General features: G+C 48.5%; 1 protein-coding gene and 1 long non-coding RNA gene across 2 annotated transcripts; one reads left to right on the top strand and one right to left on the bottom strand.

Annotated features, from left to right (window-relative positions):
* Positions 1-1,378: 1,378 nt before the first annotated feature.
* On the top strand, positions 1,379-8,211 carry LOC119435757 (protein Mpv17). Its single transcript, XM_037702479.2, has 2 exons — positions 1,379-1,590; positions 6,763-8,211. Exons 1-2 carry the CDS (start codon positions 1,436-1,438, stop codon positions 7,208-7,210), a joined length of 603 nt encoding a protein of 200 aa, XP_037558407.1. The 5' UTR covers positions 1,379-1,435; the 3' UTR covers positions 7,211-8,211.
* Positions 8,212-9,589: 1,378 nt separating this feature from the next.
* Positions 9,590-11,898, bottom strand: LOC125942016 (uncharacterized). The gene is made up of 3 exons (XR_007464737.1): positions 11,807-11,898; positions 11,204-11,407; positions 9,590-10,699 (listed from the first exon to the last, which is right to left on the bottom strand). It is a non-coding gene; the product is annotated as an uncharacterized LOC125942016 (long non-coding RNA).
* Positions 11,899-13,239: the final 1,341 nt, after the last annotated feature.

The following is a 13,239-nucleotide window of genomic DNA, read 5'->3' as shown; positions in this document are numbered from 1 at the left end:
GGGGCTGGAAATTTTTGGCTAGTGCTGCAAAAGCTGAATAAATGAATAAAATATGTGTGAAAGTGTTTGTCTGTCGTTTTTTGCGTAAACATAGCTTGCTTTTCGAATCTGTGTTTCATGGGTGTGCAAGTTTTATTTTCATCGGTACAAAACAATACTGGGTGGCATCATCTTTGCAACACAGATTCTACAGAGAGCTAATGTTTACACCAAATGCGCAATTCAGCGGATTATAAATAAAAACGAACATCCGGCAGGCATCCCTTAATGGTCCACGGTTTGTCGCACGGAAAACATTAACTACTTCCTGCATCCATGGAACATTCGTATATCCGTTGCAGACATCCGCGGGACACCCTTAGGACTGCTAATTTGTATGCGCCTTGTAGTCCTGCGGATGTCCGCCGTACATCTTTCAGCGATCTGCGGACGTCCTACGGATGACCAAAATATCCAGAAGCGGTAGTCCAGTGGACGTCCCGAGGAGTTCAAATGCCCATTGGGTGTAGAAGTGGAATGGTTTCGCCTTCGCCTGAGGCAACGTGCGGCCGACGCTGGAAGCGCCACCTCGTTCTTCTAGAGCAACCTACTCCGCGAAGAGGGTCAATTGTAAAGATGAAGTAAAGAAAGCTCGAAGCGGCACCTGCTATTGCCGCAAGCATCCATGGGCCCGGAAATCGGGCGTCCGGCTGGCGGTGCGCACTCCGCCTGGGCCGACTCGAAACGCACGCCGCACCACTCGCCTGCCACACATGCGTGCAGTCGTGCGAAAAACTGCACATGTCGCGCGCAGGTGCTCGCCAATTTCGATTTAGACGGCTTGCGCGCACCCATTGCAAACCGAAATTAGAGCAACCGTGTGCAACATACGCAGTTTCTCGCACGACCGCACGCGTGCGATACGCCAGCGGTGCGGAGTGCGGTTTGAGCCTGAAGCGAACCGCGCGTCTGCCAATCTCGGAGACCATACACAACATCGGCGAAGCTTCTCCCAGCCTCCTAGTGGTGGCACTACAAGCGGCCGCCGAGCCACGCCGGATCGAAGGTCACTCGCTCGCGTGGTTCCCTTTCATAAGGCCGTTGCATACGTAAGCAGTACGTCTACCAGTGCGAGTCAGGTGTGTGAAATGAGAGAGCACAGGCTGGAAGTCGCTTACGTCTGTCGTCCTCCGTTGCCGCGTCACTCGCGATAAGCTCTTTAAGAGGCTCGACACATCTCCTCTCGACTCTCTTTCATTCGCTGTCCACGTGCGTGCGTGTCTTCCTCTTTAGAATCACTCTCCCCTTCGCTGTCGTCAGGAGCACGTCAGTACAGTTTTAACGCGCTTGCTTCACTCGGACTGTGCGATTCCGTAAGCGCTCGCCCTTTCAAAGCGTGCGGCTGAGAGCGGGCGCGTTTTGACCCTCCGTCGGCTCAGCTGCCGCAGCACCGGATATGCGGCAGGCATGGAATCTCTACGCGCGTATGGTGCGCGATCACCCGTTGAAGACGCAGATGATCACCACGGCCACTGTGATGCTTTCGGGAGACCTGATCGCCCAGAAGGTGGTCGAACGCCGGTCCAGCATCGACGTTCCTCGAGCGGCGAGGTAAGCTTTTTGATACGCAAGTTACCGTATAAACTGGAATATAGGTCGATATTTTTTATCCGAAAGAGAAAAAAAAAAAAAGCGAAAGTCGTCCCTCGATTTATCTAGCAGTCTTTAACACACTGCCAGTCGTCGCCTGGTCTAGTCAAGGTCAGGAGTTGACCTATATTCCGGTTTATACGGTAAGTGTCTCGCGTTCCTGAAATTGCTCTCTAAAAAACGTTTACACTCTTTGGGGCGTATCTTATGTCCAAATAGTCACCATATGCCTTGCGTTTCTTGAAAACTCTGCGCTCGCTACTTCGCTGTCAAGAATGTTCTGTCACGCTGATAACACGCATGCCCCGTTCGTGACCTAGAAGTACCGGGTGAGCAGTGCTAAAGAAAGGAAAGGAACGCAAAATAGATAATTATTATTGTGTGACTAAGATACACATAAAAGGTTTTTTTTTTTTTTTTTTAAGCGTTACACTGCCTTGCTTGCTTTGCTTTAAAACTCTGCGCTCTCTGCTTTGCTGTCAAGAGTGCTGTGTCACGCAAATACGCGTATGCCCTTCGTAACGTGAGAGTACCGGAAGTGATAAGAGTGTTAAAGAAACAATGAAACGAAATGCCCGCAAATAGATGGCGTTAATCGTTTGTTTACAAGATCAGCACCCAAAGGTGGAAACCTTTTTCGAGTGCAACACTTGCAACTTCTTCGCCGCTTCTCGTCGTGCGCTTCACGATGGGGGAACTAAGGAGATATAAAATAAAACTAACGAGCCCTTCCTACGAACTGGGCATAACACCATTATGACGTAGACATGCCGTTGTGAAGCGATGGGTCAATAATTGAATGAGGACAGGATGTGCTTTACGCACTGCGCGAACCTGACCACGTGACAGTATTTGCCGCAGTGCAGAATGCGCGCAGATTTAGTGTACCTGACCTATCATCATGCAATGCGCCTGTGACTGTATTTTGTAAGAATTATTTTGATGGATGGAACAAAAATTGTTATGCGTAACGTTAAGAGACGGAAAGAGTGTGGATCAGAGAGTAAACGGCGATAGCCGATATTCTAGTTCACAGTAAGGGGGGGAATGGAGCTGGGCAGGCCATGTAATGCGTAGGATGGATAACCGGTGGACCATTAGAGTTACAGAATGGATACCAAGAGAATGGAAGCGCAGTCGAGGACGGCGGAAAATTAAGTGGGGTGATCAAATTAGGAAGTTGGAATCAGCTAGCGCAAGCCAGGGGTAATTGGAGGTCGCTGGGAGAGGCCTTTGTCCTGCAGTGGACATAAAAATAGGCTGGTTATGATGATGATTTTGATCGTATTCTAATTCACTGTTTTCTGTGCTGCTGGATGGCAGGCCACGGTGATATAGCCATAACAAGGCAAGAATAAACGCAAAATTAAAAAGGGTCGTTGCGAAATACAGCCCAAGGTTACTCTGCTATGTCGCCATACTGAAATTGGGAAGTGATTGATTTGTGTGGTTTAACGTACCAAAGGAGCACGTGTGGGGATATGACGTCGACGCCGTGGAGAGCGCCGGACATTGCACCTCGATCAAAATGGGCATTCATACAGCTGTCACCGCCACAAAATATTCTGCCTCAATAATGCATGCTCAATAATTTGTACGGGAGTGCGCAGGTGTATACTTACTTATCTCTGCGCGTGTCTACATGTATGTGTACACGATTATGTGAGTACGTTCTTGTGCGCACAAGATATTTGCGCCGACGCCACTGTTCTTTTCGTTTTCACTCTTGCCATTTATGCGAAGGACGTAGCTGTGAAAGAGATGGCTCCTCAACTTCAGTGATTGCGCTCTATGCAAGTTGCAGGTATGCGTGAGTTGCATGGCACTTTATGCGGGGTTCTGCGTCAAGAGCACATAATTAAGCAGCATGAATTGCTTCTTTAATTTATTAAGTGCGGAGCACTTTAGGGGCTCGGGCTGTCGGCGTCGACCTTGTCATTTCGTCACGCTCTGAAAATACAAGCGCAAAGCAGGGCCAAAAAATGCCAATCTCAGCGCAAAACTGGGTGAAATTTAACTGAATTCATAATAATACAAAATACAGGAATACGCGTATACTCACGAATTAATCGAATTAACAGAAATTCGTTAAAGTCGCTTCTAACTATCATCAGCTACGGCTTTGGCTCCATGTGCGTGGCGGTTTCCCACCAGTTGTGCCTTAGCACAGGTGCCAAACGGATGATGGATCGCTAAACACGAGATAAACACAGGATAAAACAAGATAAACACAAGGAAAACGCAAGGGAAAAACCGGCGAATCACTGCTCCGCACTTCTCCAGCTTTCACGTTGAGCGGAACTGCATTACCGCCGAGTTCACCATTGCATTTTTTCATTCATATTTTTCTTTCGAATTCTCGTCACAGTTCCTTGTTTTTTGTCGTTTCAGTTTTCATTCCTATTACATGTCACGGACAACAAATGTCATACATAACCGTAAAGCATAGCAACTTAATTAAACTGCGTCTTGGTATTCTACGCACAAACTGCTTCTTGGGTGGAAAGGACTTGTAATTGTGTTGTATGTGACGTAACGAAGGCATCCCTTCTAATAGAAATATAGAACCTGGCCTTCACTATAGTCTTGCTAAGTCCATACTCAGCGACTTCCTCTTATGCGCATCGACCAGGAAGGTTTGGTCATATCAAGTACCAACTCCTAGCTAGTTCCCATTAAGTTTCCCTGTGGTCTTTCTTGCGCTTGTACTAAACGCTTTTACTAATAGTCACAGTCGGTAAATATTAGTGCTTACAAATGTGGTGTTTCACAATACGCGTCACGCAAGCCACACATTATCTGGTAATTATAACCCTCCACGAGTTAACTTTGTGGTTATGGCGTTGCCCTCCTGAGTTCGACGTCACAAATTTGATCCCCAGCCGCAGCGGTCGCATGGGACGAAATGTAAATACGCTCGTCTAACTTAGATATAGGAGGAGGAAAGAGAAATGCAGAAGGCAGGGAGGTTAACCAGAATAACGTCCGGTTGGCTACCCTACACTGGGGGAATGGGAAAGGGGAACACAAAGATGACAGGGAGAGAGGAGGGAAGGAAAGATAGGAAATTAGCGGTGAGTTCGCTCACGCGTGTGTTATTGCATTAATAGTCACAGACGTTGAAACTTAGATATAGGGGCACGTTATAGACACCCCGGTGGTCAAAATTAACCCGCAGTCCCCCACTATACGGCGTGTCTCGTATTCATATATCGTGGTTCTCGCTCGTAAACCCCAAAATTTCATTTTCATTTAGCTGGTAATTAGTGTGTTATATCTATGATCAAAGTTTACAGTTGCGGCCGTTTCAAATCCACTAAGAAGTTTGTGAATGCATGCGACGCCCGGCAGCGGTTATGACATGATGTAGCTGATGATTGTCATTAACGTATATAAAACTGGCCACACGCACTCCTAGTACTCACACTTGTACAAAGTCAAGCGATGCAGTCCAAAATCATATATTTGTCCTAAGTAACCCAAAAGAACGTTTTTGGCTGGTGGCAAACCGTGAATTGAGAATATATCATTCGTAAAGTGATTACACGGAAGCTGTAATGGAATATGCCTGCGCGTTCATTATAACATTTCGTTCGACCGCCATTAGGTTAAGTTAAAGAAGCTTACGTTATCGAGTATACGAAAACATTATTCTGCAGAAAAAACGATCATTACTAGCCACTCAAGGGCTCTCTCTCTCTCTCTTTGAAGAGGTATCAATTTGGTTGAATACGTTATGATGGGAAATGCATGAAACGAATGTTTAGGACATGCAAATATCACTGGGAACCGGCAAATGCACATCGATTTCTTACACAGCCAAGGCCACACACTGGTTTTCTTGCGAATGTTCTTCCTGTTGCAGTGCTTTTCTTGGTAGCAGATGACGCAACAATGTGAAAACAGTGTGAAAAAAAAAGGTAATTCAGCTGAAGCGCTGACAATAGAGCAGCTACTTCCATTTATGTTGTGTAGAGATGAACACCTTTTCATGGGCGTCTTTTTCTCACGAGCGATCAAAGAAAGCCGCGAAATACCCATGAGAAGGTTATCTCTTCATGAGCCAGGAAGTGGCAATCGCTCGGAAATAAACTGGGAGGAAGCATTTCGGCAACGTTACCAGTATTCGCGAGCTTGCTCTCCTTGAAGTCATCCCCTATGCCTTTCCTCTATCGCAACCTCGGCCCAACACGTGACCTTGCATTTGGCGGATTCGGCCCATATGGCGGGCTTGAATTCCAGTAGGTTTTCACGAAGGTACACTTGTTCGGGGGGAGGAGGGGGGGTGCTTTGCCAACCACTCTGTGTACATTTTAACGCGAAAGCGTTAAGGGCTCCGTGTCGCAGGAAATCCGGTGTCGGCGTCCCGTGATAAAAAAATTCCCCGTATATTTTGGTATATGCATGTGCCATGCCTTGCTATATGACATGCGGTACATGCGGGTTATATTGCCGCACCATTCTATCACTAAAGTTGCTCATACCTTGTCTTAAATTCTTCACAAAGTTATTCCTCAGAATTTTGATAATGACAGCCCGCAAACAAATGTCATGAAGCAAAACACAGACAGCGAATGCCTTTTATGTTAAATCTTCGCAGACTGAAATATTAAACGTGGGAAACAATTACAGAAACCTGGAAATGATGCAAACATATTGGCGCGGCTGTGCACTACCTCTGGGATCGGCCCACGCTTTACGCCTCCAGCGTTCGCCGGTAAACATTACGGTTACATGAGATGCAGTTGCCGGGAAGCGTGAGAAGCAGACGGAGATCTTAGAACGCTCCCCGTTCCACTGTTAAAGGCGAAACTTAAACCTCCTCTAATTTTTCTCCCGATATGCATGTAAAACTGCCGTCCTTTATTGCAACGTATGCATTTATAACCTTTGTTGCAACGCAGTGTGTGAGTGCTGCAACTATACTTTGCTACTGCACACGTTGTCTATTAGGCGCTGATCGCGGCTAGTGCGACGGTGGAAGATGCCAGAAGTTACCGTGGCATGGTCACGTGTTGAGCCGACTTTTGTTGGCTTCAATTTTGTTACGTAATGCTCCCTCCTAGCTATTTCCTTTCTCCGTGCTAGACAGACTTTTGTCTCACTCTCTAAAGGCCCTGTCGAATTTTGCAGGTTCTTCACCATGGGCGTCGTATTTGTCGGTCCCGTCGTCCGTGGCTGGTACCTCATCCTCGAACGGGTTGTCGGCAGCGGGGCCAGCAGTGCGTTGGTCATCAAGAAAGTGCTCCTAGACCAAACTATATTTGGTCCCTTGTTTGTGCCCAGCTTAATGGTGGGTCTGGGCGTACTGCAGCGTCGCTCGTGGGACGACATCCAGCAATCAGTGCGCGCTAACTATCTGCAGATCCTGAAGACCATGTACATGATCTGGCCCGTGGCGCAGTTCGTCAACTTTAAGTTTGTGCCCCTCAGCTACAGGCAGCCGTTCGGCAGTTGTGTGGCTATCGTGTGGAACACTTATTTGGCCGGTAAAGCCAATCGAACGAAGAGGACGTGCCATGGAGAAGTGACTTCGAAGTTGGCGGACTTGAAAGCTTGCGTGCCAAGCACAAGTAGCTGATGAGTGAAACACGTGCAGCCTCTACGACCGCTGAGGCAAAGAGATAATGGAAGTGAAAATCAGTTGGAAGCGAACTGCCAAAGCCTGACTTTGCGCTGCGGGAAAGGAGGGAGTGAAAGAAAAATATTTATTTATGCATTGCTAATTCTGTACAGGATCTTAACTAGAGGGTCATATATATGAACAAAATTTACATATTTTAATAAGAACAAGCATATCTCAAAATAAATTCCTTATTAGAATTATAGCACACAAAATACATCACACAACTAAACAGAACGTGTCATTGTGTTCGCTGTTATCAAACTGCGAACGTTACCCTGGATGATCAAGAGGAATTTATCCAGTGATGTTCTGTTGATTTAAGAAGGCCTGTAGAAGATATACTTATTAGACTATCTTGTTGTGCGTGGCAGAAATGAATACCCAGAACTGTCAGTGTGGAACCACCAATGTTTGAGTGTCGGCGTCTTGTTGGTCTTTTGTCTGAAATTGAGGCGTATTTACGTGTGTATCTTGACCGGGCGGTCAATTAGCTGATGCGTGAATTTTAGGCGTGCTCGTCGAACTCAATTCTGCAATGGAAGAATTCCTGTGTTTAGCAACTGGGTAGGTGAGTTAGTAAATGTAAATTTATTGTAGATAATTACAGCCGCCTTCCTTTGTATACCTCTTGGTTTGTTTGTATCCGGTTTAGTAAAAGGTACCATATGTACGGCATCGCACGTCCACGTTATATACTAGTAAATTTATTTTCCGACGTGCAAGACCTAGTGGACTAGTTATGTGCAAGAGGCACTTTAAAGCTGCTGAAAAGGCGTCGTCTACGTGAAGCCCATCATGTTATGGATATGCTATCATACGTGGCGATGAGTGGGGAAAGTGGAAGTTTCCCGTAGTGAGCGATACGCGACAGTGACGTCACCATGTAGTCAAAAGTGTATTGTGATCGATATCTACAGCACGTCCACAAAATCTCCACGTCATGAAGACCCAGTTCCAAAGCTACTTTAGCGTTTCTTTTGGTTTTACGGATGCATGGAGGAAGCAAAAAGTTAGGAGGGGGCACCGCGCAACACGATTGAAGCCAGGCGTGTCGGCCCAACACGTACGTAATAGTCAGGTCTAACGCGTGGTAAAAAATTTGAAGGCTCCCGCTCTGGATGCAGCGCTGCGGCAGGACACCCAAACAAGTGCGAATTGATTTTTTTTAAACACTGGGCACCAAAGGTCTCGGAAAATCTCCATTCTTGCTCCGTGATCTCGACTCAAGAGGTCACGTGTTGGGCCGACACTGAACAAAGGGCTGGCGTTACGGAGCGTTCGATTGACAAGGCTAGCTGCGTGACGTCATGCTCTTTCCTAACTTTTTCCTTCCTCCATGTACGGATGCGCAGAAATCCAGCGGCCCACATACGCGGTGCGCGCCTCCCGTTGATTGGCTGCGACCAGTGCTTTTGCATGGAGGAAGGAAAAAGATAAGAGGGAGCATCCCGCAACGCTATTGAAGCCAAGAGTGTCGTACGACCCAACACGCGGGGAAAACGTCAGAGCACGGAGGAAACGTCAGAGCGCGGGGTAGGCTTTAATAATCACGGTTGACTTTGCCCATTCGCATTTTCCTTCCTCAATGCCCATTCGAAACCACACGTCTCGTAAACCTCGATTCTTGCTCTGTGATCTCGACTCAAGAGGTCGCGTGTTGGGCCGACACTGAGCAAAGGGACTGGCGTCACGGAGCGTTCGCTTGCCAAGGCTGACTGCGTGACGTAATGCTCTCTTTTTTTCCTTCCTCCACGGTTTTATGCCGGGATCCGCGGATCCACCATCAACTTCCTGCAACGGATGTGACGTCGGCACGAACGCGTGAAATGTTCTCTCTGGATGGGGTGGATAGATGGATCGATGATATATGAGCGTCCCCTTTAGACCGGGGCGGTGGCTTGGGCCACCAAGCTCTTGTTATTGTTTTGCCCAATGTCTTACGTACTTAAAAAGGGGGGGGATGGGGGGGGGGGGGATAGAGAAACTCAACGAATTTTCATCACCAAAGTTTCTGAACCCTTATTGGGAACTTTGTTTTTCTACGCCTCCGTTCTTTGTCGTCTTCCTACTTCCCGCGAACCTTCCAATCGCCTCTCACTAATATCCTTTGTGAACATGTTTACTCCCACCCTCCTCCCGCTGAACCCAAGGGCTTCAAGGAGGACAGAATAGCCTAAATAGACCGCTGGGCAAATATCATCACATTCTAGCAAGCATTACGCAGCAAGCACATTCGCAGCAAGCGCTTCTTCTTCCGTATTGTACCTCGTTTTATAAGTGCGCGTTCTAAAGCATCCTGATCTCGCTTCGGAAAGTAAAGTGCTTCCCTTTGAGTTATCGTAATTGTTTATTTCCTGATTTCGGGGTTTTTTTCCCGTTAAGTAGTTACTCATAGAAGGTTTCTTTTCCATTGCCGGCAACCATGAGATGGTCTTAGCCTCTCTGACTTTGCGCTTGACATTCTTTGTTGTCATGTTACCTGATGTTACTGTACCGATCGCGCACTTGCTGGTAAGCTTCCTAGTTATCTTCCTCCACTGTGAATCAGTGTGTTTCCTGTACAAATATTGGAACACTCTCCCTGCCCATTTAATTTATTCCATATTCCTCAGTCGTTCTTCATAATCAAATTTACTCTGAGCTTCCCTCACTTCAAAACTTGTCCAGCCCGTATCACCCTGCACAGCTTCATTTGTAGTCTTCCCGTGAGCGCCCAATGTGAGGCGTCCCACTGACCTTTGGTGGCCATCGAGTCCTGATTGTACTACTGACTTCAAGCATTTGAAACAGTGATGCAACCGCATTTTGAAATGTAAATCCTGGAACCATTGCACCTTTCCACATACCACGGGGCACCTCGTATACCTATTGTATCCCCATGGCGCTGTGTGTTTCATTATGGCCGCAATTCTCTTCCTCTTTGCTGTTGCGTTTTCCTGTATTTCCAAATATCTGTTGCCTTCGTTTATCCATATACCAAGATTATTTATATTCTTTTACCGGAAGTATTTCCTGGCCCTGCATTTTATTTATACTGCGATCTTTTACAAGACCTTAGCAGAGTGGGCTTGTAATATAAAAGTAAAGAACCATTGGAAAGAGCAAACATGATTCCAAAAGAAATCATAAACCAATTCATAAATAAATCATAAGTCAAGATCAAGTTACAGAAATGCAAAAATATAAGACAATTAAATGCAACGCAAGGATATAATATATTACAAACGATGTTAAGAAATAAAGATAGCTTTCAAACATTTGTAGTGACGTTTGTGATACTTCTTCATTATAAGATTCTTCCAATCTGTAATCGTTCTGGGGAAAACGAATACTTATAGGAGTTCATTCGAGCGCTTAATGGTGTCACTGTAAAATCGTCCACCATTCCCGGAGTCCGGAGGACAGGCAAGCTCCACGCCGATGCCGTGATGGACGCCGGCCCACCTCCTCTGTGTACGGGTGGCCGACGACCTCTGCCGCGTCCTCTTGTGATATACTTGAGGACTGACAAGCTCCACGCCGATGTCGTGATGGACGCCGGCCCACCTCCGTGTACGGGTGGCCGATGACCTCTGCCGCGTCCTCTTGTGATATACTTGAGGACTGGCAAGCTCCACGCCGATGTCGTGATGGACGCCGGCCCACCTCCTCCTTGTACGGGTGGCCGATGACCTCTGCCACGTCCTATTGTGATATACTTGAGGACTGACAAGCTCCACGCCGATGTCGTGATGGACGCCGGCCCACCTCCGTGTACGGGTGGCCGATGACCTCTGCCACGTCCTCTTGTAATATACTTGAGAACTGGCAAGCTCCACGCCGATGTCGTGATGGACGCCGGCCCACCTCCTCCGTGTACGGGCGGCTGATGACCTCTGCCGCGTCTTCTTGTGATATACTTGAGGACTGGCAAGCTCCACGCCGATGTCGGGATGGACGCCAGCCCACCTCCTCCGTGTACGGGTGGCCGATGACCTCTGCCGCGTCCTCTTGTGATATACTTGAGGACTGGCAAGCTCCACGCCAATGTCGTGATGGACGCCGGCCCACCTCCTCCGTGTACGGGTGGCCGATGACCTCTGCCGCGTCCTCTTGTGATATACTTGAGGACTGACAAGCTCCACGCCGATGTCGTGATGGACGCCGGCCCACCTCCGTGTACGGGTGGCCGATGACCTCTGCCGCGTCCTCTTGTGATATACTTGAGGACTGACAAGCTCCACGCCGATGTCGTGATGGACGCCGGCCCACCTCCGTGTACGGGTGGCCGATGACCTCTGCCGCGTCCTCTTGTATTATACTTGAGAACTGGCAAGCTCCACGCCGATGTCGTGATGAACGTCGGCCCACCTCCTCCGTGTACGGGCGGCTGATGACCTCTGCCGCGTCTTGTGATATACTTGAGGGCTTGCAAGCTCCACGCCGATGTCGTGATGGACGTCGGCCCACCTCCTCCGTGTACGGGCGGCTGATGACCTCTGCCGCGTCTTCTTGTGATATACTTGAGGACTGGCAAGCTCCACGCCGATGTTGGGATGGACGCCGGCCCACCTCCTCCGTGTACGGGTGGCCGATGACCTCTGCCGCGTCCTCTTGTGATATACTTGAGGACTGGCAAGCTCCACGCTGATGTCGTGATGGACGCCGGCCCACCTCCTCCGTGTAGGGCGCCCGATGACCTCTGCCGCGTCCTCTTGTGATATACGTGTCTTCTCCCGTGCCGACTTACTTGGCAGCTCCCTGCGTCCGGAGCACTTACACGCTCAAGGCTCTCTGGCGGAAAGACGTCAGCCCGCGTCCTGGAAGTACAGACGGTGAGGGAGAACCATCGCCGCATCTTGTATCGATATAGTAGCTTTGTCCAGGGCCGACTTCGTTTGGAGCTGCAGGCATCCCGATGACTGGCGAGCTCGAGGACGTCTGCAGGCGGGATGTAGGCTCGCCTGCTGTGCGCAAACGCTGCGAGGGAAGATCTCTGCCGTACTCTTTAGCGATGGGTTCGCTTGTCCCGGACAGACTTTCAGGGCAATTCCCGGCGTTCGGAAGATATACGGCGTACTGGCTGTGTGTAGGACGGACGCCATGCAGTCCGCTCCCTGGTATAACTGGCGATGACGAAGAAATCTCGCCCCGTCCTCTCGAGATGTACTTGCCTTGTCCCAGGCTGAATTTTCCGGCCAGTCCAGACGTCATCAGGTCTGGCTGAGGCTCATGGTGAATCGCCTCAAGCTCGGTGCAGGCTGCAGGTGTGGCCACAGTCGTTTTCGGCGCAGCGGTGCAGGTAAGGCGTCCCGGCGACTCCGTGCTGCGCACTTTGCCTTAAACCCAAGCCGTCCAGACGCTACGCGACGCCGACACACTCACACGTATTCGATATGATGATGATGATGATGATGATGATGCACCTCCGTTATGGCTCGCACCCACTAAGGGGGATAGGCCAAGAATCGGGCGGCAGTGGGAATGCTAAAGAAAATTCATATTTTAAAACAAGAAAACAAGAAATGCCAAGTAAAAGACAAAAAAGACAGATGTCGCACTAACCAGATTAGCACGCGAGCGAGCAGTCAGACTGACTGAAAAAGGTGAAAGTGAAGAATTGTTACAATCAGAGGGAGGTAATATTAACAAAACAATTTGGAGAAATCAATTTAGGTGCTGGCGTTCGATGCGGTTGTTGCCTTCTTCTTTCAAAGCATAGACTCGCGTGGTGTCTCGCGGCGCGTGCTTCCGTTTCCTCGTTTGTCCCTTTGCGCTTAACCTTCACGGCGATTGCCCCAAAACCAGGCTTTTAAGGGAGCATGCCGGGATAAATCACGATTTTCACGTAAAAAAGTACATTTTTTATTTGTCTCGTTTTGTATTCCTCAACTAATAAAGAAGCTTTCAACCAAGTTTGGTTGCTGGCTGCGCTGTATAAAAGAAGAAAAAGATGCTTTTCACGTGGTGACGCGTGCTTGCCTTTGAAGGCGTCGGTCAATGCT

This window comes from Dermacentor silvarum, unplaced genomic scaffold (assembly GCF_013339745.2).
Source record: "Dermacentor silvarum isolate Dsil-2018 unplaced genomic scaffold, BIME_Dsil_1.4 Seq895, whole genome shotgun sequence".
NCBI classification, from domain to species: domain Eukaryota; kingdom Metazoa; phylum Arthropoda; class Arachnida; order Ixodida; family Ixodidae; genus Dermacentor; species Dermacentor silvarum.
Note: the sequence above shows the minus strand (reverse complement) of the source record. Positions and strands in the feature narration are given on the sequence as shown.

Coding starts and splice junctions, on each gene's coding strand:
- LOC119435757 (XM_037702479.2), top strand. CDS start 1,436: ATGCGGCAGGCATGGAATCTCTACGCGCGTATGGTGCGCGATCACCCG. Junction 1,591..6,762: donor GACGTTCCTCGAGCGGCGAG/GTAAGCTTTTTG, acceptor CGAATTTTGCAG/GTTCTTCACCATGGGCGTCG.